This window comes from Pinus tabuliformis, chromosome 8 (genome assembly GCF_031772625.1).
Source record: "Pinus tabuliformis cultivar Carrire ecotype Pingquan chromosome 8, CPIR1, whole genome shotgun sequence".
Lineage (NCBI taxonomy): Eukaryota > Viridiplantae > Streptophyta > Pinopsida > Pinales > Pinaceae > Pinus > Pinus tabuliformis.
In genome coordinates, this window is record NC_142294.1 from 684419511 (window position 1) to 684446928 (window position 27418).

Here is a 27418-nt window from a genome sequence, read left to right on the forward strand (position 1 = left end):
ACGTGACAGACCTCGTTGCAGGGGTGGCCATTAGGGGAGAGGAGACAGGCGTGTGGGGGTCAGGAGGAGGAGGGTTAGCTCGAAGTCTCTCATTGTGACTCTTCGGAACGAGTGGACTTGCCGGCCCCCTTTGACTCTCTAGAGACACAAATTTGTCTTCTACAACACTCGAAGGAGCAACTTGTTGAAGCTCAGTAGACAGGCCATGATGATTTGGTTAGCTTTTTTGCAGACATATTGCATAATTAGGGACGTATCCTAGACCGCCAAGCATCTCTCAGACATAATCAACAGAGGTTGCAAGAGCGTATGGATAGTTTCGAAGGCCGAATGCACACATGGAATCTCATATCCATGATGCATTTCATTGCCCAACTGATCGAGGTAATGATGTCAATGACCCAAATGAAAGAAATCAGTAATGAGGCAAGTTGGGTATCTTTTGATTTTTCACCAATTTTGTGCATGGTAAGCTCCGACATGAAGCAAGATAGTTTTGACCAAATTCTTTCCATTCTCTTACGTATATATCTAATGGTCAACAAATCCAATTGGAATGAGACCATATCTTTATATTTTGCAAACTCCTCACAATATATCATTTTCTTAAATTAATAAAAAAATATTAAATTACAAAAAAACCATTAAAATTCATATTTATAAATATTATTCAAAAAATTAATATATAAAAATTATAAACATAATATGCTTACATAAAATATAAATTATTTAAAAATCAAAATTATATTTTTAATATTTTGTTACTTTAACTTTTATTAATTTAAAAAATTATATATATTTAAATTCATAAACATTCATTTTTCCCTATCCAAAATAAATCATTTTTCTATTTAAATATGTCACTTTTTTTTGGAGTTGTCTTTAGTAGGACTTTTTGGACTTTCCAGTGCCTTTCCAGTGCCGTAATCTCACGGAAAAAATTGAGGTGAAATCTTGATTTGTGTTATTTAAACTAGTTTTTTTTACTGTATATATGGATTCAGCACCCTGGAAAACCCCTAGGGCTCTTGATTTGTGTTATTTAAACTAGTTTTTTTTTACTATATATATAGATTCAACACCCTGGAAAAACCCTAGGGCACTTCGATTGCATAGAATTACCCATCAAGCTTGTGATTTCAATAAATTCCTACAGGATTTTAGAGAAATTAGACCAGAAAACCCTACCGTAAAAACTTCAAAAAAAATCACACTAAAAACAACTCCCTTTCTTTTTCCAAATACAAAATAAATTAAAAAACAACTCCCTTTCTTTTTCCAAATACAAAATAAATTATTTTCCATTTTAAATATGTCACCTACCTTTTCGAAGCCGGAACAAGTCATTTCACTCATATTTAAATTCATAAACATTCACTCTTTTTCCAAGTCCAAAATAAATTATTTTTCTATTTTAAATATATCACCTTCCTTTTCCGGGCCCAAAACAAATCATTTATCAGAAACAGAGAATGTTACATTTTGATGAAAAAACAATTTAATAACATTCCTTACATTTGTAAGGATCAAATTGTGTACATCTAAACATTATTAAAGGGGTTTTAACTACACTTTGAATATTTTTTATAAATCGAATTGTGTACATCTAAACATTATTAAAGGGTTTTTAACTCCACTTGAATATTATGTCACCTTCCTTTTCCGGGCCCAAAACAAATCATTTCTTAGAGATAGAGAATGTTACATTTTAATGAAAAACCAATTTAATAACATTCCTTATATTTATAAGGATCAAATTGTGTACATCTAAACATTATTAAAGGGTTTTTAACTCCACTTGAATATTTTTTATAAATCAAATTGTGCACATCTAAATATTATTAAAGGGTATTTAATTTCACTTGAATATTTTTTCACAGATTTTAATTAATAAATGAAATGATTTTTTTTTGTTAATTTAAATAGATGAAATGAATTTTTTTTGGTTAATTTTAATAAAAATTGATAGAAATTTTTAACTTGAATTTAAGTTGTTTATTCAATAAAACTCAAATACTATAAGGTTATTCAGAATGTTATTCAAAATATATTTTATAAAAACAAAAAATTATAATTTTGTTTGAAATTATATCACCAGATTCCAATAAAAAATACCATTTCATTTATAAATTAATCCGCGTCATTTAATAACATTATCTATATTTAATTTAATTATCAAATTGTGTGCATCTAAATATCATTAGAGATTTTGTTAGAAATTTTAGTGAAAAAAAAACTATGTAACAATGCCGCATAGCTAGCGTTCCTTGCTGTTTAGTTTAATAAAATATTTTAATGTCATGATGTGTTGTATGTACTCCAAACAATAATGAAATTGCAAAATGAGTTATATGAATATTTGTTTAATTTTTTTTTATTAATTTTTTTAATATAAATAAATATTATTTTGGTAGATAAAGTTTATATATATATAATTGATATTGAAGTGAATGATAACAAGTTAATAATTACTTATTTAATATTGAATGATGACAATTTTTTTAATATAATGTTTATATTATAGTACACATGTACAAAGTGAGACTTGTACAAATTGTGCACACGTTATTTTTACATTTTTTGCAAATTTATATTTTCAATTTTTTTTTTTTTTGTAAATTAAAAAATAAAACCCATAAAAATTGTCTATTCAATATTTTACACTAATGAAAATATGGAATTTTTTAATTTAATTACAAATCATTTGTGTTTATGGTACATAATAATTAATATATAATGTTATTTTTCAAATTATTTATATAACTGTAGTAATTAGTGATATAGTACATAGTAATTAATAATAGAGTACACAAAAGTCAATTCTTGCCATCATTACACAATAAGAGGGGAGACATTTCAACCAATCATATTTGAGATAAATAGAAATAAATTTTATTTAAAAATAATAAATTTAATTTCATAATGTTAAACTTTGGATAGATTTTAAAATTTTAGTTAAAGAAAAACTTATAGCAAGTCAATGAAAAAATGAATAAGTTATATATTGTTAGCCGCAAATATAATAAGAAATTCTTTTAACTTCGAGACAAATGAAGTTAGCAATAATTTGCATGTAAAGATGAACCACACTCTGGTCCGAATAAGTTATATCTTGTCAGCCGCAAATATAATAAGAAATTCTTTTAACTTCAAGATAAATGAAGTTAGCAATAATTTGCATCTAAAAATGAACCACACTGACTAGTCCGAAATGCATCGACCAAATATTTTCAATATAATTTTTTTCAAAAATCTTCATAAATTAACCAGTTATAAATCATAAAAGGTTGAATTCAAACATCATTAAAAATTCTTTTAACTCCAAAACAACTGGAGTTGACAGTGATTTAATTTTCTTAATAAGATAAAAAATAAACCCATGGACCATTTCTTTTAACTCCAAGACAACTCGACTAGGCACTAATTTAGTTTTCTTAATATGATAAAAGGATAAACGCATGGACAATTAAGAGGGAATCCAAAATTGGTCAAAGGTGCATATGATGGATTAACCTTTAATCATTATATATAAATAGTAAGTTTGTATTATATTCTATTTGTAACGAGATGCAGAGGCAACCAGCATCTTTTTGTTAACCTAATTGCAGAGGTGGGCAAGTGGCATTATTTCAAGAGGAATTGTTTTTTATTTATTTGATATTTTAATATATATATAACTTTTAATTATAAATTAGTGTAAACATAGGTTTTTTATAGTCAAATTTTTATATTATTAAAAAACTTTATTTTATATCAAAAGGGATTGTTTTAACCATTCTTATTTAAATAGATGATCCATGACAAAGCATTAAATGTCACATCAATAATAAATACATGATATAATATAATGCTCAGCCACAATGTCATTATTCATCATTATCAAGTGACGGTTTCCACTTAATTGATTAGCATTGTGGTTAAAAATTCACCCTCCCCTTACATTTTTTTAACATTTCAAAAGGAATCATGCCCACCTTAATAATTATCTCAAAGCCCAAATAATGCAAGCGCGTGCATGATCTCGACGCTGCTTACGTCGCGACGGGAAATGCCACGCCGTGACGTTCTGCTTACGTCAGCGAATGCCGGCTGCCACGTGGAATTCAATATGTGTGGATGCAATAGCAGTCGTTTATAGTCACGTTGCTTTAATAATCATGATCGAAGGAACGTTTGTGGACGGCATCGAGAAATGGAAAGCCATCGACCGTGGGTCGATTCCTGCCAGCGACACATGTGGTCGGTGAACGCGGCCAAGACGCGAGAGGCGGCGGATAAGGGTCTGGAAATTGAAATTTGTCGATCAGAAGTATGGACGATAATAATAATAATTATGACAATGATTGGTACGGTGAGGTATAAGGTTCGATTCCCTTGGGACTCACCCTCCTCAATCTGAGACAGAAGCAGCAGCATCAGCAGAACAGAAAATGGAGACAGAGATTGGCGAAGATCTTGAAATGAATGGTAGTGACAAAGGGCGCATGTGGTCTCTGGATCAGAAAATAGATCAACCCATTGAAGATACAGAGGCCGGACATATCAGAGGCATGGACGTAAAGAAGGTGAGTCAAAATATAAAAATAATGGTGGCTGTTCCACTCTAGCTAACCTCTATCTCCAAGTTAATTCACTCAACATTAGATTGAATTAAATCATAGAAAACTTTATTGGAGGACTTCAATTGAAATAAGGACAAATAAATCTCACAAAGAAAAGGACAACAATTCGACTGCAGTTAAAAGATTCTGAATCATAAAATATGTTCACAATATGCACACTCATTGTAGTAGATTCTTCCTTTCCTAATTTGATAGATAGAGTGAACCATTTTACAAATCACAATAACTGGAATCTTGAATAGCATTTACAATCTTAAATTGCTTCGTTGGACTATAATATATACTATTATTTCCATAAATTGCCTGATAGGTTGGCCGGAGTAAATAGCTATCGTGAAGCTTTGGCTGTTAAAGTGCTTGTTAGCAATTATCAAATATAAAAAGCAGTAATATCCTGATCCTCTGTATTTCATGTGCAGGAGTTGTCGGGTTTGATGGTTCTGCGTCTTGCATTTCAGAGCCTTGGGGTTGTCTATGGAGACTTAGGCACATCTCCTCTATATGTTTTTAATAGCACATTTCCTGATGGTGTCCGCGATCGTGAAGAGTTGATGGGGGCTCTTTCGTTAATCATATATACTTTGACACTAATTCCTCTTCTGAAATATGTCTTTGTGGTCATGAGGGCCAATGACAACGGAGAAGGTAACATGACACTATGGCTTTGCATAGGAGACTGCATATGATAAAATCAAAATGCCCTGCATATTCCTGGCCCTTGCGAATTTTGTAACTATCCATTAGGCTTACATTCTAAATATCATTGGGTGATTGTATTCAAACCCAATAGACAATTCCAAAGTTTAGGCTAGAACTTTCTGTTAATTGTTTTGAAAAATTCACTCGGCCATTCTTTTTATAAGGCTATCTAATTTCTTTTCCTGTCACTTGCTTTTTAGTATGCATATAAATGCAATTTTAACAAGGGCTCTTAAGATATCACGTTTCTGTGATGTAGGTGGCACATTTGCTCTGTATTCATTACTCTGTCGGCATGTTAAAGTGAACACTATTCCGAATCAACACCGCACAGATGAAGAACTCACAACTTATAGCAGGCGAAAGATTGAAGATAAGTCATTTGCTGCAAGAACAAAGAAATGGCTGGAAGCAAAAGTTGACCGTCAAAATGCACTTCTACTTCTTGTACTTGTTGGCACTTGCATGGTCATCGGTGATGGAATTTTTACTCCTGCTATCTCAGGTAATGCTTAACTTAAATTGGATTTTAACATTTGCATTTTTGTTCGTTTTTTGCAATGGGTTTGGGTTATAAGAGTGCTCAACGAGATGCTGGTCACTCCAGTTGGAAAAATTGTTTCAGTTGTAAATATCTATTGAATCTATTCTTATGGCGCCTTGCAGCTGTTTTAGAGTTTAGGATGGTGTGTGATCTCTTTTTAATAGTGGAGTTTTTAGGCTTCATTAAGTCAATGTCAGATGCAGATTCAGTTTAGTGTGGAACCATTAGAGAAGTATGGACATATATTGTATTTTGGCCCAATCACAACTTTAGTAGGATTCTTCGAGGTCTGAGATTGATAAAGAAGGGATAGAATAAACAGTTATATTAATGTTCCTGAAACCACAGTTGTGTCCCATGGAATTAAACAGAGCTGCATATACATTCCACGAGCTCGATGCTTGGAGAATTGCATAAAAGGTTCCTTTTCTTGGAAAGCACACGACTACATTTAAATTATTCCAAAATTGGTGATGGCATTCATTTTAGTTTTTGGAAAATTTGCGAAATTGCTTAGTTGCGCCCAAAGACAATTAATATCACTGATAAATTAATCAGTGCATACTTGGGATTTTGGTCATCTGAAATATAGTCAGTGTTTGTACAAGCACAAAAACAAAATGATTTATATGGATGAGATGATTAGTTTTTGATACATACAGCCTTCAGACGATCAGTTATTTTCAGGTGTGATGCAGTTTTACATGCTTTGTGCATGGCATATATAATCATGGATTGCCTGTTACCTGCTTAGTATTGTTACTTTGTATGTTCATTTCATACTAGGGCCATAGTGCCTTAAAACATCATGTTCATTATAGCAGGTGCTGGAGCAAAATGGTTCTTAAAATGGTGCCACAGTAATTTGAAAAAAAAATTAGATCATAGACTTCACCATTCAGTCCTTGAGATGGTATGGTTGTCGTTGCATAATCATCAAGGTACATGAGATCACAAAGGGTAATTCATTATGTACTCGAAATGGCTTTTGATAAGACTTAGTATGGAAAACATTTGTGAACATGTATTATATTTGTTATCCTCACAAACTCGCACTTTTTGAGATAAAGTCTGAAAAGCTCAAGTGTGATTTGAGAGAAACTAAGAGGGGGGCACTGTCACTTCAGGTCAGCTCTCCTTCGGCTCAAGGGGGGCTTTGTAAGTTAAAATTGCTTGGATTTTATGCATTGAGTTTTAAGGTGATATCAAGAGTAAATCTAACAAAATGGTTTTGGTGAAACTTTAGGGTATGGAATTTTGATGGGATGACTAGAGACTAGTGTCTTTTCATTGGGCATATGGGGTCAACCAGGTCTCCCTTGAGAAGGTAATGAATGGACTAAGGGTTGTGACTAGGGTCATGCACTACTAAACCTAGAAGATCTTCCTATCACCTTTTAGATGCTGCAATACATTCAAGGGAAGGTTATGTTGGAAAATGTAACTATGTTCGGTCTTCATTAATGTACTTGAGTCATCATGTACTATACTTGTCAAAAGAATAAAGAAAATTATTATTATTATTATTATTATTATTATTATTATTATTGTGACTTATTAAAGCATGGGTTTCATGCTTGGGTCACCATGTTTTAGGTCAAAGTCCCCATTGAGGACTTCTAGGATTTATTTTGAGTCTATAGAGTTATTGTACATTTAAAGAGACCCTTCTTGGGCTTTTGAATCATGTAAAAAGGTTAAGTATTGAGTCAAATATGAATTATGTAACCTCCACACCATGTCGGCCTAGAAGAAGATCAAGTCAGCCTAAGGACTCTTTTCGACCCGACAAGAAGCCTATAAAAGGAAGGTCATCGAATTATTTTGGAGCATCATTCTCACACACAAGTTCGAAATCTCTTGTGGTCTGGATTGGGAGATCGAAGTCTCCTAAGTTTTGCTATGGCTGGAAGCTGCCTGTTGCCAGAAGTTGCTGCCTAGTCAAAGTTGTTGGAAGGGGTCGAAGATATGGGAGGCTGACTTGGTGTGGAGGGAAAGTGTCATGTCCCTTCTCAAATACATTTGTAACAGGGCGCTGCTACATAGTTTTGCACAATTTTGGCTAAGGAAGAGAACCCATCATTTTCGACTTAGGGACTTAGGAGGCAATTCGACTTTATTTGATTGCTAGTGTAATGTGGGGGTGTTATGAAACCAACTCACAAAAAGATAGAAAAGATAGATCAACAACTTAGAAATCAGCCTCTTCGAGGGGGCAACCTCCTTTATATTACACAAATGAACAATTCTTGGATGATACAAATGACAAAACCTCCTTTTTATATATAGGAGTCGAAGCGGTCACAATATAACCAAAGCCGACCTAACAATAATAATATAAGGGCATAAAAATAATAATAGTGGGCTTCTATGGGGCACAATAATAACAATATGGGAACAATAGGGGCACAACAATAACAATAAGGGATACAATGACAATATTAATGGCAGAATCACTAGTATTATAGGGACCTAACATGCCCCTCTCCTTCAAAAAAGTGTTGTCCTCAACGCTTGAGTAGTTATGGATTCTTCTGTATAAAATTCTCATTCTCCCATGTGGAATCTTCAATGGGTAAGTTCTTCCACTTGATGAGATACTCTGAAATTGATCGATTTCGTAGCTGTCGAGTTCTTGTTTCTTTGACTGCTTCAGGTTTCAATACGATTTTTTCTTCCTCATCAAGTTCTGGCAATATTGTTTGAACTAGGAGCTTGTCACCTATAACCTTCTTTAAGCATGAAACATGGAAAACTGGGTGCATTCGAGAAGCTGCAGGAAGCTCCAATTTGTATGCCATAGTACCTATCTTTTGCAACACCTTGTACGGACCATAATACTTTGGTGATAATTTATTATCCTTCTTAGCTTGCTTGAGGGACTTTCGTTTATATGGTTGTAGCCGTAGGAATACCCAATCACCTACATCAAAACTTATTTCGTTGCGATGTTGATCTGCCCGCTGTTTCATTCTATTCTGCGCCAACGTGAGGTTATTCTTTAAGAGTTGGAGAACTTGTTGTTGATGCTCGATGTGATCTTCCACTGCTTAAACCTTAGAATTTTCTCTTAAATATGATGTGATGGATGGTGGATGATATCCATAAAGTGCCATAAATGGGGCCATTTTTGTTGCAGTATGGAAGGAAGTGTTATACCACCATTCAGCCAGAGGCAACCATTTGACCCATTGTGTCTGTTTATCAGATACAAAGCAACAAAGATATCCTTCCAAACATTTGTTTACTATCTCAGTTTGCCCATCAGACTGAGGATGATAAGATGAGCTATGAACCAACTGAGTACCAAGACAAGAAAATAATTCTGTCCAAAAATTTCCAATGAAAATGGGATCTCTATCGCTTACAATAATATTTGGGTTTCCATGTAGCTTTTGAATTGTTTCCATAAATGCAATAGAAACTGTACTTGCTTTAAATGGATGAGATAATGCACAGAAGTGTGCATATTTGGTAAGTCTGTCAACTACCACCATGATAACACTCTTTCCTTCAGACTTGGGTAAACCTGTGATAAAATCCATTGAAACCTCCTCCCAATGTTGACTTGGAATGGATAAAGGTTGTAATAGACCTAGGGTCTTAATTGTTTCAACTTTATTTTGTTGGCAAACCAAACAAATTTTTGAATATCCGATTTAAGGCCATCCCAAAAAAATTCCTTCTTAACCCTGTGGTAAGTTTTTAGAAATCCTGAGTGCCCTCCTAAGGGAGAGGCGTGCAATTCCCTAAGAATCTTTTGTTTGAGTTGAGAATTCTTACATAGGTATAACCGATCTTTGTACCATAACGAATCATTTTTCCAGCTAAATGTATCAGATATATTGGGATCTTGTTGTAACTTTTGAATGAATGCCCACACTTCTTCCTCATTCTTCCATTCATCCCTTGCTTTGTTTATCCAATCTGGTTGGATAATGGAAATGGCGCAAAGAAATGCTTCCACATCCTCATCCTTTCTTGAGAGTGCATCTGCCACAACATTTTGCTTCCCTTTTTTGTAGATGATTTCAAGTCATAACCCAACATCTTTGTGATCGATTTTTGCTGCTCTTTTGAAGATAATCTTTGTTCTAAAAAGTATTTAAGATTATCATCATCTGTTTTTACCTTGAAGTGTCTTCCCATTAGGTAGGGTTGTCATTTCTTAAGTGCATGTAGTATTGCCAACATTTCCTTCTCATAAATAGCTTTGTGTAAATACTTTCCTTTGATTGGACGACTTTCAAAGCAATGGGTCTTTCTTCTTGCATTAAAATAACACTAATTCCATTTCCTGAGGCATCACATTCCACAATAAAGGTTTTTGTGAAGTCTGGTGTAGCTAAGACCGGTGCTTGACACATTGCCTCTTTAAGATGTTCAAAGGCCTTCATTTCTTTTGGAGTCCATGAAAATGCATCTTTCTTCAATAATATTGTTAGAGGGGTTGCTATTCTCCCATAATTCTTAACAAAATTGCTAGAATACCCTGTCAACCCGAGAAATCCTCGCAGATGCTTTATGGATGTGGGGATTTTCCATTTCTTAATGGTTTTAATTTTGCTAGGGTCTACCTTAACACCTTCATGAGAAACAACATGACCCAGATATTCCACCTCTTGTACTCCAAAGACACATTTGGAGGTTTTTGCATATAATTGTTTCTCCTCCAATAGTTTGAGAACCCTGTCAACATGTTGAACATGATCCTTCCAAGACTTGCTGTAGATTAGTATATCATCAAAAAATACTAACACAAATTTTCTAAGGAAGGGTTTGAAAATGGAATTCATCAAACCTTGAAATGTAGAAGGTGCATTGGTAAGGCCAAAAGGCATGACCAAAAATTCATAATGACCCTCGTGAGTTATAAATGTTGTTTTTAGAATGTCTTCAGTCTTCATTCTAATTTGATGATATCTTGAATGAAGATCCAACTTGGTGAAGTAAATTGATCCATGCAATTCATCCAATAATTCATCAATGACAGGAATGGGAAATTTATCTTTAATAGTGAGCTTGTTGAGCTCCCTATAATTTGGACACATGCGCCATGATCCATCCTTCTTGTGCACCAATACTACTAGAGAAGAGAAAGAACTTTGACTAGGTTGAATTATACCAGCCTCTAGCATTTCTGCAACCATACGTTCAATTTCACTCTTTTGGGCATAGGGATATCTGTAAGGCCTGATGTTTGGAGGAACACTTCCTGGAATCAAATGAATAGCATGATCATGATCACGAATAGGTGGGATGCCTTTGGGAGTCTCAAATACCTTGGAATGATTGTCCAAGACTTCTTGGAGATCTGGAGAAATAGATGATTTTGATGTGGGAACCTCTAGTGAACATAATTGTGTAATTATGCCTCGTTGTTTCTTCTTTAGAAGCTTTGTCATTCCGTTAGAGCTGATTATCTTTCCCGGTTTCCCTGCGATACCCCTTAATTCAACTTCCTTTCCTTTTGAAGAAAATTTCATGAAAAGTTCTTGAAAATTAAAAGCTATTGTATCCAAGGATTGTAGCCATTGGACTCCTAGTACAACATCAGCACCACCCATTGGAATGGAAAGCATTGGGCTATTCAATACATATTCTCCCATGGATAGCTTGATATTATGGCACTTTCCTGAGCAATTTATGGTTCCTCCACTTGCAACCATCACTTGACACTCTGGTGCTGGATATAGGAAGAAATTCAATTCCTTGGCTATCTTACAATGAATAAAATTATGGGTACTGCCTGAATCAATCAACACTATTACCTTTTTCTTCTTGATATGCCCTTTTATCTTGATAGTTTGAGGAGTGGTAATTCCAGCCAATGCATTACAAGATATGGTCGGATTCATTTCTTCTTTCTCTAGGGTTTGTTCCTGGTGTATATCCTCTTCTTTTGACGTGTTTTGTTCTTTTTCTTCCTCCTCTTCACAATCTATTTAAAATAATTTCTTCTCAGAACACTTATGACCTTTAGTGTATTTGCTATCACAACTGTAACAAAGCCCTTTTGCTCTTTTTTCTTCCAATTGTTGTGGTGTCAACCTTGTAGGTTGTGGATGGCTAGGGGTGTTGAAGTTTCTATATTTAGTTAGTTTAGAAACCCTTCATGCACTTTTTCTGATTTATTCCTACCTACTTGTTATTTTTCTTTAACAAGTTATTTACAAAGTAAATACTGAAAATAAACACCAGTGCATGCTCAACATATTACAGATCAACAACTAAAAGAAACAAGCGCAAACACACCACATGACACCATTATTTTTGGACCAATGTCCCCTGAAAAACCCAATGTGGGAAAACCAATGCAGCTATCTGAGGGTTTTATTATTAAGCAATATCAGAGTACAATGTGGGTGCCGAAACTGGCCTACCCAACAGAGAATTTCCTTAGCAGCTATACCTCATAGTTTGAGAGAAATCTCCTAGCTGAAACCCCGGAAAACCCTTCTGGCAGCTCCTCAGCACAAAACTACTCTGCAACCCCAGCGTCTGCCCAAACTGGACTGCATTAGCCCCTCTCTATCTCACGCTGGCCCTGCGTTAACCATTCTAGGCTTGTGTCAGTCCCAAGAGGCCCTATGTCAGCTCTGGGAGCATCTGCGTCAGCTGCGCTGGCCCCTCTGGTGCTCTGCGCAGCACTTGGATGCCTCTGTGTGGCCCTGCTGAGCTCTTGCTAGCTCTGCGTCACCCTCTTTGGCTGCTGCACTGCTCTCCCAACACAATCTCTGCCTTCTCTATTTCTCTGTACTCAATGCCGCTCAGTTGCTCTCCCGATCACTGATTCTATCTCTCTTAGAAAACCCCGCTCTAGAGAATAGAATGACTGATCATCTGGTGTACGCTCCAAGTGACCCTCAAGCCTCCTCTTATACTTTTCCTGTTGACATCTCAACGGCCGAGATTAAGTCCCTAATCAACGGCTAAGATTAGATTCAGCTTGATCCATGTCTTTTGGACCATTCTAACAGAGATTCATATTAATACACATTAATATTTTATTTTCCCTAAGTTTAGACTTAGGGACTCCATTAAAAATATTAATTATTTTAATATCGCCTGATTTGTTTAGAATCTGCCCAAACCTTTTCTGGGTATTGGAGATCTCATGTGCCCCAACCTCTCCACCAAATTTCATGGCTAGAGCACATCCGATGCTACCCCAAATCAACACTCCCTCTTAGCGAGGACTGTGCTCTAGCAATACTCCTCACTGATATTACTCTATTCATCCGACATTGGTACCTGTGTTGATGCTAGGCCTTCCTGCACAATATCCTCTACATTGCTGCCTCCTGTACTGCTGCCCATGGTTCTGCCACTATCACTACTGCAGTTGTACGACAACTCCCTCTGCATCTGTGCTGCTGTTGGTCCTTTCTCCCAGCACTGCATCTGCACTGCACCTCCTCTCATCATGCTGCATTGTGCTGCCCACTGCTGCACTGCAACTCAGTTATAGAGAAGTAAGTAACTGATCTCTCAACTGACCTCCCTGTTGGGCTAGAAACACCCTATGACGCTAAAGCTCCCTTTGTCGTTGAAAAGTGCCCCCTCTTTGACCTTTGCGCTGCTGCAACACCTCCCTGCATCTCGCACAGTTGCACACCTCTTTGTGCCTTCATGCACTGGTGCAACACTCCTGTGCCTCTCGCACTGCTGTAGCCTGCTAGCTCTGCACTGTCTTGGGACTGCTGCACTGTAGTTCTCTCTGCCACTCCATCGGCATCCGTCTCTACCCACTCAACCAGTCCTGCTACTCCTCGTCAGGGCTCCCGTAACAAGGTCTAATCCAAGAGGCAGGGTACCTCAAGGATCCTGCCCCTCATCGCTTATAGTTCTCCTGACTATAGCTCGATGTCTCGCCACCTCTTCTTAAGTGGTGCGTGTGCACTCATGGCACAGTCATCGTCTGTCAAAACTTCCTTCTCTGCCTGTGCTGGCGCTGCCTTAGTCTCGGAAGACTCTCCCTTACTCTTCTTCCTTGGGCACTGGGTCGCATAATGACCCATCTCCACATAGTGGAAGCACTTGATCTTGGAGAGATCTTTCTTCTTCCGTTTCCCCTGCTTTCCCTCAGATGCTAAGGCCACATCCTCCTCCTCCTGCTGAACCTTGATCCCTTTGTTTTTGCTACCTGTCTTCGACTGCTCTGATCTCTTCCTGGCGAAGAGCTGCCCACATCTCGTCCCAAGGTAGGAGAGTCCTTCTGCCCAAGATACTTTGGACAAACACTTCCCAATCTTCTGAGACAACATTAAGGGTTATCCTCACCATAAGCTCCTGATCCGGTGTCGCTCCTATAGCAGTCAGCTGGTCTCGGATCTCATTCATTCCTCCGAGGAAGGTGTCAATCGATTGACCCTTCTTCATCTGATACGACCTCATCTGGTTCTCGAGCAGCATTTCTTTGCACAGAAGTATGCTGGTACAGTTTCTTGAGAGCCTTCCACATCTCAACTGTGGTTTCCTTCTCGGCTATATGTGGTACCACATGATCCTTGACCCTGTCAAGGATAATGCACTTGGCCTTTGCCATCGCCTCTTTGTACTTGTCATTATCATTTGGGTCAATTGGGATAGCTATCATCTTCAAGGCGATTGACATGATTCCTATCAAGCACTGATAAGATTCTGGCCTTCCAGACTGCGAAGTTCGATGCTCCGTCAAGTCTATCCTGGTCTCTTACCCCGTGTAGTGCCATGACGCTCCTCTACTTCCCTTCCAGGGTCAAGGATAATGCACTTGGCCCTCGCCATCGCCTCTTTGTACTTGTCATTATCATTTGGGTCAATTGGGATAGCTATCATCTTCAAGGCGAAGTTCTTGACATGATTCCTGTCAAGCACTGATAAGATTCTAGCCTTCCAGACTGCGAAGTTCGATGCTCTGTCAAGTCTATCCTGGTCTCTTACCCTGTGTAGTGCCATGACGCTCCTCTAATTCCCTCCTGGAAGTTCTCTGTTTGACTCCTCTAAGTCTCTACTTCTCGTCAGGAAGTTCTCCTCTGGACTCCCTCTGAGTGCCGATTTCCCTCCTGGAAATCCTTCTGCCGCTTGTCAATATGCCCCCTACTTTGATTGTCTTGTGCAACTGCATTGTTGATCCAGGTTCCTCGGCTAGAAACCCTTGGTAACAAATCCTCTGGCCCTGCTCTGCCAGGTACTATTCAGACTACAGTATCTCACCAGCTCCACTTTGCAATATTTTTGCAGCCTTATAGACTCCAACAATTGCCTCTCTGTGAACTGCGTCAGCCCTTCTTTGCCCCATGCTGGCTCTGCATCACCCTAGATGGGTTTGCGTCAGCCCTGGGATGCCCTATGTCAGCCCTCTGGTCCTTTGCGTCAGCAACGCTGGCCTCTCTGAGGCTCTGCGCAGTTCCCGACTTCTTCTGCGTGGCTCTGGTTGGCTCTGCGTCACACTTCCTTGGCCTCCGCGCTGCTAGAAACAACTTCTACCACCTCGGGACAGCTGTTTACTGCTGCTATTGCTCCGCTCGGCTGATGTTTTTAGTCCTCCTGTGATCTGCAATCACGCTCTGATACCATGTTGAAGTTTCTAAGTTTACTTAGTTTAGAAACCCTTCATGCACTTTTTCTGATTTATTCCTGCTTACTTGTTATTTTTCTTTAACAAGTTATTTACAAAGTAAATACTGAAAATAAACACCAGTGCATGCTTAACATATTACAGATCAACAACTAAAAGAAACAAGAACAAACACACCACATGACACTATTATTTTTAGACCAATGTCCCCAGAAAAACCCAATGTGGGAAACCGGTGCAACTATCTGAGGGTTTTCTTATTAAGCAATATCAGAGTACAATCTGGGTCGAAACTGGCCTACCTAACAGAGAATTTTCTTAGCAGCGATACCTCACAGTTTGAGAGAAATCTCCTGGTTGAAACCTCGAAAAACCCTTCCGGCAGCTCCTCAGCACAAAACTGCTCTACAACCCCAGCGTCTATCCAAACTGGACTGCGTCAGCCCCTCTCTGTCTCACGCTGGCCCTGCGTCAGCCTTTCTAGGCCTGAGTTAGTCTTAGGAGGCCCTATGTCAGCTCTCGGAGCCTCTGCGTCAGCTGCGCTGGCCCCTCTGTTGCTTTGCGCAGCACTTGGCTGCCTCTGCGTGGCCCTGCGTGAGCCCTTGCTAGCTTTGTGTCACCCTCCTTGGCTGCTGCACTGCTCTCCCGACATAATCTCTGCCTTATCTATTTCTCTGTACTTAATGCCCCTCAGCTGCTCTCCCAATCAGTGATTCTATCTCTCTTAGCAAACCCCGCTCTAGAGAATAAAATGACTGATCATCTGGTGTACACTCCAAGTGACCCTCAAGCCTCCTCTTATACTTTTCCTGTTGACATCTCAACGGCTGAGATTAAGTCCCTAATCAACAGCTAAGATTAGATCTGGCTTGATCCATGTCTTTTGGACCATTCTAACATAGATTCATATTAATACACATTAATATTTTATTTTCTCTAAGTTTAGACTTAGGGACTCCATTAAAAATATTAATTATTTTAATATCGCCTGATCTGTTTAGAATCTGCCCAAACCCTTTCTGGGTATTGAGATGCCTTTCTGGGTATTGGAGATCTCATGTGCCCCAACCTCTCCACCAAATTTCGTGGCTAGAGCACATCCGATGCTGCCCCAAATCAACAAGGGGCAAAAACACTTCCATCTTATGATTGTGAGTGGTAGGCTTCCTTGTTGCCATAATTTTAATTTCCACTTTTTTTGCCAACCTGAATGCCTTCTCCAATGAATCAGGTTCCCAAAGGCGAACCTCATGTTGGATGTTATTCTTTAAAGTCCCTATGAACACATCAATCCTATGCTCCTCTAGAATATCTTTTACCCTTATATTCAATTTTTGGAATTCCTCAATGTGCTCCATCATTGAACCCTTTTGTTTGAAATTTATCAATTGGCTAAAAAAAGTGTTGCTTTTTGTATCCTCATAATGTGCTATCATTTCATCTGTAAAAATAGCCTAAGTGACAATTTGTTTATGAGAGCAAATCCATCGATACCATAAAAACTGATTTGGTTCCAAATATAAAGTTGCAATGCGTACCTTTTGTGTGTTTTGCACATTATGGAGATCGAAAAATTGCTCCATCTATAGTATCCATGTTACGGGATCCTTGCCATCAAACTTCCTCATATCGATCTTTGGAAGATGGTGGGTCTTCGATCCAACGTTAGAGTCTATGAAATCATGATTAACATTTATTCTATTCTCATCATGAATTTCTTTTACTACCCTTTCGCCATTAGTAAGCATTTCTTGTAGAAGCTTCATCAAATCTGTCTTCAAATCTTCCATCTTAGCTTCCACACCTTTCTTTAAATCATCCATCTTAGCTTCCACATTATTCATCTTAGCTTCCACGTCATTCATCTTAGCTTCTATGCCAAATCATCCATCTGAGTTTCCACGCCATCCATCTTAGCTTCCACATCATCCATCTTAGCTTCCATGTCATTCATCTTAGCTTCTATGCCTTTCTTTAAACCATCCATCTTAGCTTCTGTTACTTTTTGTGCGAGTGATTTTTGTTGTACTTGGTCTCGTAATTTCGATATATCATGTTGCATTTCGTCTTCTTCTTCATGAGTCATGCTAGAGCTTTCAGGTTGCTTACTAGGTGTTTCCATTTTCTTTCTTCGGGGCATCAATTAATGATAATAATTATTCACTATGCCCTTTGAATTCCTTCAAACTAATTTTTCAAACCAAACTTATGCAAAAAATTAAAACTAAACACCATTTTTCACGTTGTAGGAGCTCGATATTAAATCTGCTATATCTCTATGATTTCAGATCTCCAAGGTCTGAAATTTCTTCCTACGGTAACCCTCTGAGTCCTCTTTCTAACCCCACAAGTCTGATCAAGATTGGATTCTCCAATGAAGAGTTATGCCAAATCTCCCACGATGACCTGATTATAGACTGGTTCAGTAGAGCGAACTTGTACGACGTGCCACATGTCACTGTTTCGACCTTAGGTTCTGAAAATGATACCCAACAAACTACAGTCTGTCTTCTTTCTATCACTTCTTACGAAATTTGAATCAGATGCTTTGAGAGAGAGTTATGACGATTTTTCCAAGGTCACCTATTTGGGATGTAATTCGGGGGCCTGCAGAAACCCTAAATGTCTTGGACCGTATCTCCGAAAATATAGCGAAGAAAAATCTGAAATTCGGACCCGAGATTCACCAAGATTTCGGCTCAAATGGGTTTTAATTTCAGAATCTAAAACTTTGTAGAAAACAAATTATAGTGAAAATTCCACGATGACCTGTTTGAGATGGAATTCTGGAGCTTGCAAAAACCCTAACTTCCTCAGGTCATATCTCCGAAAATATAGCGAGACAAGATCTGAAATTTAGACTCGAGGTTCAGAACGATTTCGTCTCAAATGGGTTTTTTTTTTTTAGCTTTTGAAACGTCACAGAAAAATAGTTATAACGAAAATGCCACGAAGACCTGTTTGGAGCAAGGAAACCCTAGAATCCAAAGCTCTGATACCAAACATTATGAAACCAGCTCACAAAAAGATAGAAAAGATAGATCAATGACCTAGAAATCAGTCTCTTCGAGGAGGCAACCTCCTTTACATTACACAAATGAATAATTCTTGGATGATACAAATGATAAAACCTCCTTTCTATATATAGGAGTCTAAGGGGTCATAATATAACCAAAGCCAACCTAATAATAATAATATAAGGGCATAAAAATAACAATAGTGGGCTTCTATGGGGCACAATAATAACAATATGGGAACAATAGGGGCACAACAATAACAATAAGGGATACAATGATAATAGTAATGGGGAATCACTAGTATTATAGGGACCTAACAGGGGGCCACCCACATGAGAGTTCGAATTGGCGCATTCGAATAACTTGGAGGGAAAGTCGAATAGGTGGATGGAGGGGCCCACATGAGGCTAGGGAGGCCTAAGGAGTTATAAGGAGGGAACAACTCCCATTTTGGGTTTCATTTCTTACATCTTGCAAACAAAACTACTTGATTGTTCGCTCTGCTGTTTAGCTTAGTCAATCGGCTGTTTAGCCACAAATCTCTCAAACGGGAGATTCAACGTCTACTTCAGGGGACCATATGTGCTTGCCCTAGAGAGACAGTTCCACAAGTTTTTCAGGAATTCCGGGGTTGTGAAACAACACCATCATTCAACGCAGATCAGGGAGTGCATATTTCTGGGCAATTAGAGAATACGCAGAGGGAGTTAGGAGCCATCAGAGATCAGGTGTTTTCTGGGAGAGTTAGAGGGCTGAGAGAGCAGCAATGGGCCAGCATTCTTGCTGAGTTTTATAGCCAACAGATCCAACCTTCTAGCAGTTCGAATTGTTGGGCTATGGGACAACTTAGAGGCCAATCCAGTAGTTTTCGTGGAGCTTGGGAGCAGGTGCCATGGACTGTAAGCCCATCCGGGAAGTCAGGGATTTGATAGTAGGGGTCAACCCAACACTTTGGGACCATTTCTGAAAGGATTTACAGGGAATTTCCAGCAGGCCGAGTTTTGCAGTTACAGCTGAAGTTGGGCTCCAAGGGGGTCGAATTTCAGAAGTCTAAACCAGCCAAAATCCTTCGTAGGTTTTTCTGGGTTTAGGCCAATGCGTCTAAGGATAAAAGCATGTTGAAATTTGGTACCGGAGGACAGGTGGTTCCCTTAGGCTTTGATCTTTGGCCTAGGGAAAAGTGTCCAAAAGAATTTAATTTTTCTCCTAAAGTAACTTTATAATTTTTATAAAGTTAAATCTAATTTAAAAGTGACTTTAAGTGATAAAGTTACCAAGTCTAATTTTAAAGTGACTTTTATAAAGTCAATGAAAAATTAGAAAGGAAAAGTGACTTTGGAAATAAATGACTAAGTGGGTCTTTATTAAAGTGGGGTGAATTAAAAAATAGAAAGTGAGATTTAAATGAGCATTTAATCTCAGCCATTGATCTAAATCTATTTTAGCCATTGGATTTAGGGATCACCCAAAAGTTACTTAGGGTTGGGTTAAGGAAGGAAAAGGAGGAAAAAGATCATTCATTCTTTCATGAGCAGATTGAGAGAAGGAGAGCAAGAGAGCAAGGGAGATTTCTGGGCGGTGTAACAGCAAAGATGAAAGCGGAGTAACAGCAAAGTTGAAAGCGGAGTAACAGCAAAGCTGAAAGCGGTGTAACAGCAACGGTGTAACAACAACGGTGTAACAGCAGCTGAGAGCGGTGTAACAGCAACGGTGTTTCAGCAAGGCTGAGATAAGTTGTAAAAGTCTGTTTGTTGATTTTTTGCTGAACATTTCTCCTACTGTAAAAAGGCATTTTCCAAAAATAAAGAAGAGCTCTCAAACTGGTTTTCCCCAAGAGTTGTAGGGGGTTTTTCCAGGGTCACATTGACCAAAAATATCTGTGTTTAAATGTGTTTTAATGGCTGTTTATTACTGCTGATTTTTATTTCTGCAATTTCCAGCATTCTGTAAAATTTCCAGAATTTGTGTTTTCAGCAATATTTATTTTTTCTAGCTTGTTAAATGTATGGTTATGGGAAAGGGCATTTAACTATATGGGAGAAATAAGGAGAAACTGAAAACCGGGGTGGGAAATGAGAAATTTCTACATGGTATCAGAGCTTGAGTGCTGAAGGGCAGTTTGGGACAGCAAAAGAAAAAAATTACAGTTGCTGATTTTTCACTCAGAAAATTCCAGCAAGCTGATTTTTTTATAAACAACAGTTTTATCTTTACCACAGCAGTGCTATTTTTCAGTTTTAAGACAGCAAGATGTCGTTGGGATTGAGGGTGGAGGATAGGTTGGATGGGCATACAAATTACAGCGTTTGGAAGGAGAGAATGCAGAGTATCTTTGAGGAGGTAGAAGTCTGGGATATCATGGTGCATACAGCACAACACCCTGTTGTTGTGCCCACTGATGCTACTCAGTTGGCTGCTTATAATAAAAAGAACAACAAGGGTAAGAGGTTGATTCTAGACGGAATCAAAGACCATTGCATTCCTCATGTGAGAGGAAAGAGCAATGGCCATGAGATGTGGACAGCATTGTCCAATCTCTACCAGAGTACCAATGAGAACCGGAAAATGGTCCTGAAAGAGAAGCTGAAGAACATTAAGATGGGTAATGATAGTGCAGCTGGATATCTCACAAAGATTATTAATGTGAGAGATGAGTTGGCAGCGATTGGAGAGGCCATTCTAACCACTGAGTTGGTGCGGATTGCAGTGAATGGCCTCCCCCGTTCATGGTTGAACTTTGCTGATGGGGTGTGTGCACGTGAGACCCTTCCCACATGGGAGAGGTTTTGGGATGATTGCATTCAGACAGAGATCAGGAAAGGACAGCTTGGGGCAGCCAAGCCAGTTGAGCAGGATGAGGACGTAGCACTGGTGGCAGGAGGCAAGAAAGGCAAAGGGAAGAAGCAGGCTTCCACAAGCGGTGGTGGGGGCAAAGGCAAAGGTAAAGGTAAACAGGGGAACACACAGAAGGACTATTCCAAGGTGAAGTGTTGGAATTGTCAAAAGATGGGACACTATGCAGTTGTGTGTCCGGAGAAGAAGAAGAAGAAGGGGAAGAACCAGGACGTGGCAGCTTCAGCAGAGATTGAGGACTTTGCAGGTCGTTTTGACCGGGAGTTTGCGTTCACTACGTGTGAGTCCTCTAGTGCAGGATCACCTGCCACACAGGTTCAGAGGGAGCATGCTTTTCCCTCGACTAGTGGAGCATCTTTAGGTAACTGGTATGTGGACAGTGGGGCTTCACGTCATATGACAGGAGTCTGTGAGTACTTCTCAAAGCTTTCAGAGAGTGGCACTGATATTGAGGTAGTACTCGGTGATGACAGAGTTGTTAGAGCAGTCGGGGTGGGGACAGTGACATTTCAGAGGGAGTCCAAACCTCCCTTGAAGGTGTCAGAGGTTCTTTATGTGCCAGGGATGAGGAAGAACCTCATATCCGTCTCAGCTTTGGAGGACAGAGGATATGAGGTACTGTTCAGGGGAGGACAGGTGTTGATGTATCCAGGGGCACTCCAGCTGATTCAACTAGAGTGATAGGTGTACGCCATGCAAAGGTGTACAAGTTTGCATTCCAGCCCCTTTTGGCATTGAGTAGTAGTACCGACAGCAGAGCTAGCAGTTCTGAGCTGTGTGAGATTTGGCACCGCAGGATGGGACACATGTATCATGGAGCCTTGAGGACATTGCGGGAGATCACTACAGGTGTGCCAGATTTCAGTACTGATCACTTTGATACTTGCAGAGGTTGTGCGATGGGCAAGTTTGCCAAATCCCCTTTTCCCAGCAGTGACAGCAGAGCGACTGGGATACTTGATTTGATTCATTTCGATGTGAGCGGTCGGATGTCTCATGTTTCCTTGAGTGGATATGAGTACTATGTTTTATTCATTGATGATCACTCCAGGAGGACCTGGATTTATTTCTTGAAGACCAAGAGTGAGGTCTTCAAGCGGTTTCAGGAGTTTAGAGCTCTTGTGGAGACACAGACAGGCCAGAAGATCAAGTCCCTAAGGTCGGACAATGGAGGAGAGTACACCCTTGGAGAGTTTGTTGACTATTGTGCGGAGGCAGGCATTAGGAGGGAGTTCACTGTTCCTTACAACCCCCAACAGAACGGGGTTGCGGAGAGAAAGAACAGATCCATCATAGGGGCTGCCAAAGCCATGTTACATGATCAGGGGTTGCCATTGTTCTTGTGGGCAGAGGCCTGCAACACAGCTGTTTACTTGCAGAACAGGAGTCCGCATCGTGCCTTGGGGCACATGACTCCGGAGGAGGCTTTCTCTGGGAAGAAGCCTGATCTTGGTCATCTTCATATCTTTGGATGCATTACATACTCCTATATACCCAAGGAGAAGAGGACCAAACTAGAGCCCACCGCAGAGAAGGGTATCCTTGTGGGCTACAGTGAGACCTCAAAGGCCTTTCGGATTTACATTCCTGCATAGAGGAGAGTTGTTGTCAGACGGGATGTGAAGTTCGAGGAGGACAGGGCCTTTAGGAGGTCACGGGAGTTAGAGTATCTGGATCAGCCAGACCCTCAGCAGCAGTTGAGTCAGTCGCAGGGATCCAGTGGGCAGGGATCAGGAGGATCCGGAGGTACATCTATGAGGATGTCAGGTCCATCAGTGAGCAGTGGCTCGCCGAGCCAGAGGGGTGGTGCTCCGGGCAGCATGCAGAGCAGTTCACAGAGCAGTTCACTAGGGAGTCCACTGATGGACAGTTCACACAGTACCTCAGCTTCTACAGGTTCAGGTGCAGGCAGGAGGACAGCAGACAGACAGTCAGGAGTTCAGGCTACTGATGGTGATGAGGAGGAGGAGTTTCATTCTCCTATGGGAGAAGCATGCTCAGGGAAGAGGAAGCCCAAGTGGCTTCAGGACACCTTGAGAGATGCCACATCTGTTGCTGAGTCGAAGAGGCCGGTCAGAGAGAGTAGACCACCTGAGAGGTTTTGTAGTTATATGGTGATGGTTACCAGCATCCTTGACTCTGAGCCTTCTAGCTATGAGGAGGCAGCTAGCCAGCAGGTCTGGAGAGAGGCCATGCAGGAGGAGTATTCTTCTATCATGAAGAATGATGTTTGGGAGGTGGTGCCGAGGCCTGAGGGCAAATCCGTGGTTACTTCCAGATGGCTTTACAAGGTAAAGCATGCTGCAGATGGCAGCATTGAGAAATTCAAAGCAAGGTTTGTGGCTAGAGGGTTCTCCCAGGTAGAGGGAGTTGATTATGAGGAGACCTTCGCTCCCGTGGCTCGATATACTTCGATACGCTCCATTATATCGATAGCAGCAGAGATGGGTTGGAAGATCCACCAGATGGATGTGAAGACCGCATTTCTCAATGGCTTCATACAGGAGGAGGTGTACATTGAGCAGCCACAGGGCTTTGAGGTGCATAGGAAGGAGTCCCATGTGTGCAGACTGAAGAAGGCCCTTTATGGCCTGAAGCAAGCTCCCAAAGCTTGGTACTCCAGGATAGATACATATTTGCAGGGGATGAGTTTCACAAAGAGTGAGGCAGATCCGAACCTTTACTTTATTGTGATTGGTGAGGAGCCTCTCATTCTGGTGCTGTATGTGGATGACTTGATCATTACAGGTGCAGAGAGACTCATAGAGCACTGCAAGAGAGATCTTGCGGCGGAGTTTGAGATGAAGGACATCGGCTTGATGCATTACTTTTTGGGTTTGGAGGTGTGGCAGGAGGAGGGGCATTTCTTCCTGGGGCAGGGGAAGTATATTGTGGACATCCTTAGCAGATTCCACATGGAGGATTGTAGACCCATGTCGACACCGATGATCACCAACTGGAAGAAGCTTCATGCTTTGGATTCCGAGTTGGTGGATCCCACATTGTATAGGCAGTTGATTGGTTCCTTGATGTATTTGGTCAACACTAGACCAGATATCTGTTTTGCAGTCAACACGATGAGTCAGTTTATGTGTGAGCTTAGGAAGGTTCACTGGGTGGCTGCAAAACACATTTTGCGGTACTTGCAGGGGACAGTGGATTATGGTCTGGACTACAGGCAGGGAGATGGAGTGAGATTGGCAGGATACACTGATTCAGATTGGGCAGGTTGTGCTTCTGATAGGAAGAGCACTTCAGGGTGCTGTTTTGGGTTGGGTTCAGCAGTAGTGTCATGGTTCAACCGAAAGCAACAGTCAGTAGCACTGAGTTCAGCGGAAGCAGAGTATATGGCAGCTAGTCTAGCTAGTTGTGAGGCCATCTGGCTTTGCAAGATGTTGTTTGGCTTATTTGGTCAGCCGTTGAGACCTTCAGTGATTTACTGTGATAATCAGAGTTGCATTAAACTCACGGAGAATCCAGTATTTCATGACAGGTCAAAGCATATCGGGATCAGATATCATTTCATCAGAGACTATGTTCAGAAGGGAGCTGTGAAGCTTGAGTATATTTCCACTGATGAGCAGGTTGCAGATATTCTTACCAAAGCCTTACCACGGGGCAAGCATGTCTATTTCAGAGACAAGATGGGTGTGGTGAGGAACACCTTCCTCGGTAAGAGGGAGTGTTGAAATTTGGTACCGGAGGACAGGTGGTTCCCTTAGGCTTTGATCTTTGGCCTAGGGAAAAGTGTCCAAAAGAATTTAGTTTTTCTCTTAAAGTAACTTTATAATTTTTATAAAGTTAAATCTAATTTAAAAGTGACTTTAAGTGATAAAGTTACTAAGTCTAATTTTAAAGTGACTTTTATAAAGTCAATGAAAAATTAGAAAGGAAAAGTGACTTTGGAAATAAATGACTAAGTGGGTCTTTATTAAAGTGGGGTGAATTAAAAAATAGAAAGTGAGATTTAAATGAGCATTTAATCTTAGCCATTGATCTAAATCTATTTCAGCCATTGGATTTAGGGATCACCCAAAAGTCACTTAGGGTTGGGTTAAGGGAGGAAAAGGAGGAAAAAGATCATTCATTCTTTCATGAGCAGATTGAGAGAAGGAGAGCAAGAGAGCAAGGGAGATTTCTGGGCGGTGTAACAGCAAAGCTGAAAGCGGAGTAACAGCAAAGCTGAAAGCGGTGTAACAGCAAAGCTGAAAGCGGAGTAACAGCAAAGCTGAAAGCGGTGTAACAGCAAAGCTGAAAGCGGAGTAACAGCAAAGCTGAAAGCGGTGTAACAGCAACGGTGTAACAACAGCTGAGAGCGGTGTAACAGCAACGGTGTAACAACAGCTGAGAGCGGTGTAACAGCAACGGTGTAACAACAGCTGAGAGCGGTGTAACAACAACGGTGTTTCAGCAAGGCTGAGATAAGTTGTAAAAGTCTGTTTGTTGATTTTTTGCTGAATATTTCTCCTACTGTAAAAAGGCATTTTCCAGAAATAAAGAAGAACTCTCAAACTGGTTTTCCCCAAGAGTTGTAGGGGGTTTTTCCAGGGTCACATTGACCAAAAATATCTGTGTTTAAATGTGTAATGGCTGTTTATTACTGCTGATTTTTATTTCTGCAATTTCCAGCATTCTGTAAAATTTCCAGAATTTGTGTTTTCAGCAATATTTATTTTTTCTAGCTTGTTAAATGTATGGTTATGGGAAAGGGCATTTAACTATATGAGAGAAATAAGGAGAAACTGAAAACCGGGGTGGGAAATGAGAAATTTCTACAAAGCAAATAATTTTCTGGGCAATAGAAGTGCGCCTTCCAGCCATTCGAACTTCACCAGAAAGGCAATTTTCTGGGGCAGTGCAGTGTAGATTGGTGCAGCAGTTGGGCAGCGATCAGTTCAGCCATTTTCCCACCTGGGTTTGGTAATGCTTGTCCATTGAGACAATCCCAAGTGCACTATCTTGTTATCCATTGTATTTAGCTTTCAGAAAAGTAGTAAAATGGCTCGACAGTTTCATATTTGCAGCTTTTCTATGGATGTTTAATGTGTATTTTGTTTTTATAATTTGCTGCACAGTTTATTTGCTTTATATCACTTGTATTCCTATTTAGGATTGTTACAATGGTATCAGAGCCTAGTTGTTGGCTCAGCTGTGGGGATTGTCTCCTATGAGAGAAGGAGACCAGCAGAACATCACCTACCGAAGGTAGAGGTACCGGAGCAGAGAAAGAGAGCTGGAGATTACTCCAGACACGGAGGATAGAGGGAAAGCAATGGTAGAGGAGGAGGACATGGTGGAACCCAAGAGAAGGGAAGAGATGGCTTTCAACAGCCTCCTGAGGGCCCTAAATGACTTAGGCAAGGGTTAGAAAGACATGGTGGAAGAGATCAAGTCGCAGAACAGGGAGAGGACCACTCCTAGAGGGTTTCTGTTTGGGGAAACTTTTGGGGCCTCTCAGCCATTCGATCATCCCTCACCAGTAGCACAACACCCATCAGCCAGTGGGCCAACTCGTGCTACACTGCCTTTTTTCATGCCAATGGCACAAATCGAAATTGCAATGGGGGAAGACCCCCCTTAGATGGGAGACTATTTCAGAGAGTGGCAGTCTATGGATGCAGACTTTAAGGAAGCCCTCTCCTTCAGAGATTATTGCAAGCTCAAGCAGAGTGAGAAGAACAAGGGTTATGGAGGATAGGGGACCCAGAACTACGAGCTGCAGAGGACCATAGGGAGGATGTATTTCCCTACTTTTGATGGCACTGCCAAGTGCACAACTAGGGCTTGGGTTGAGAAGATGGACACCTACTTCCAACTCAACCGGATGACAGAGAAGGAAGCCATCAAGATGGCCACACTGCACATGGAGGGGGAAGCCCATGATTGGTGGTTTCATGGCTTGACCACCCTAGGGCATGCCCACGTAGCTTCTTATGAGGACTTCACCAAGAGGGTGGTGGAGCATTTTGACCAGAGAGATCTAGAGGCCCATTTCAGAGAGCTGACCCAACTGCGCCAAATAAGCAACCCAGAGAAATACATCTCAGGGTTTTTGCGAGTATCAATGATGGTTCTGGATCTATCCGAGGCTAGGAGGGTGTATACCTTCGTTGAAGGCTTG

At 40.1% G+C, this 27418-nt stretch overlaps 1 protein-coding gene across 2 annotated transcripts in view; it reads left to right on the forward strand.

Annotated features, from left to right (window-relative positions):
- Positions 1 to 4186: 4186 nt before the first annotated feature.
- The window catches only part of LOC149237432 (potassium transporter 10-like), a 191302-nt gene continuing 168070 nt past the window's right edge, over positions 4187 to 27418 (forward strand). The window contains exons 1-3 of one of the 2 annotated variants that reach the window (XM_089372657.1): positions 4187 to 4565; positions 5042 to 5267; positions 5581 to 5826. In XM_089372657.1, the coding sequence (XP_089228783.1) occupies positions 4431 to 4565; positions 5042 to 5267; positions 5581 to 5826 (607 nt within the window). In that variant the 5' untranslated portion in view covers positions 4187 to 4430. The remainder of the gene's footprint in view (positions 4566 to 5041; positions 5268 to 5580; positions 5827 to 27418) is intronic. The other variant, XM_089372656.1, reaches the window with a different exon arrangement.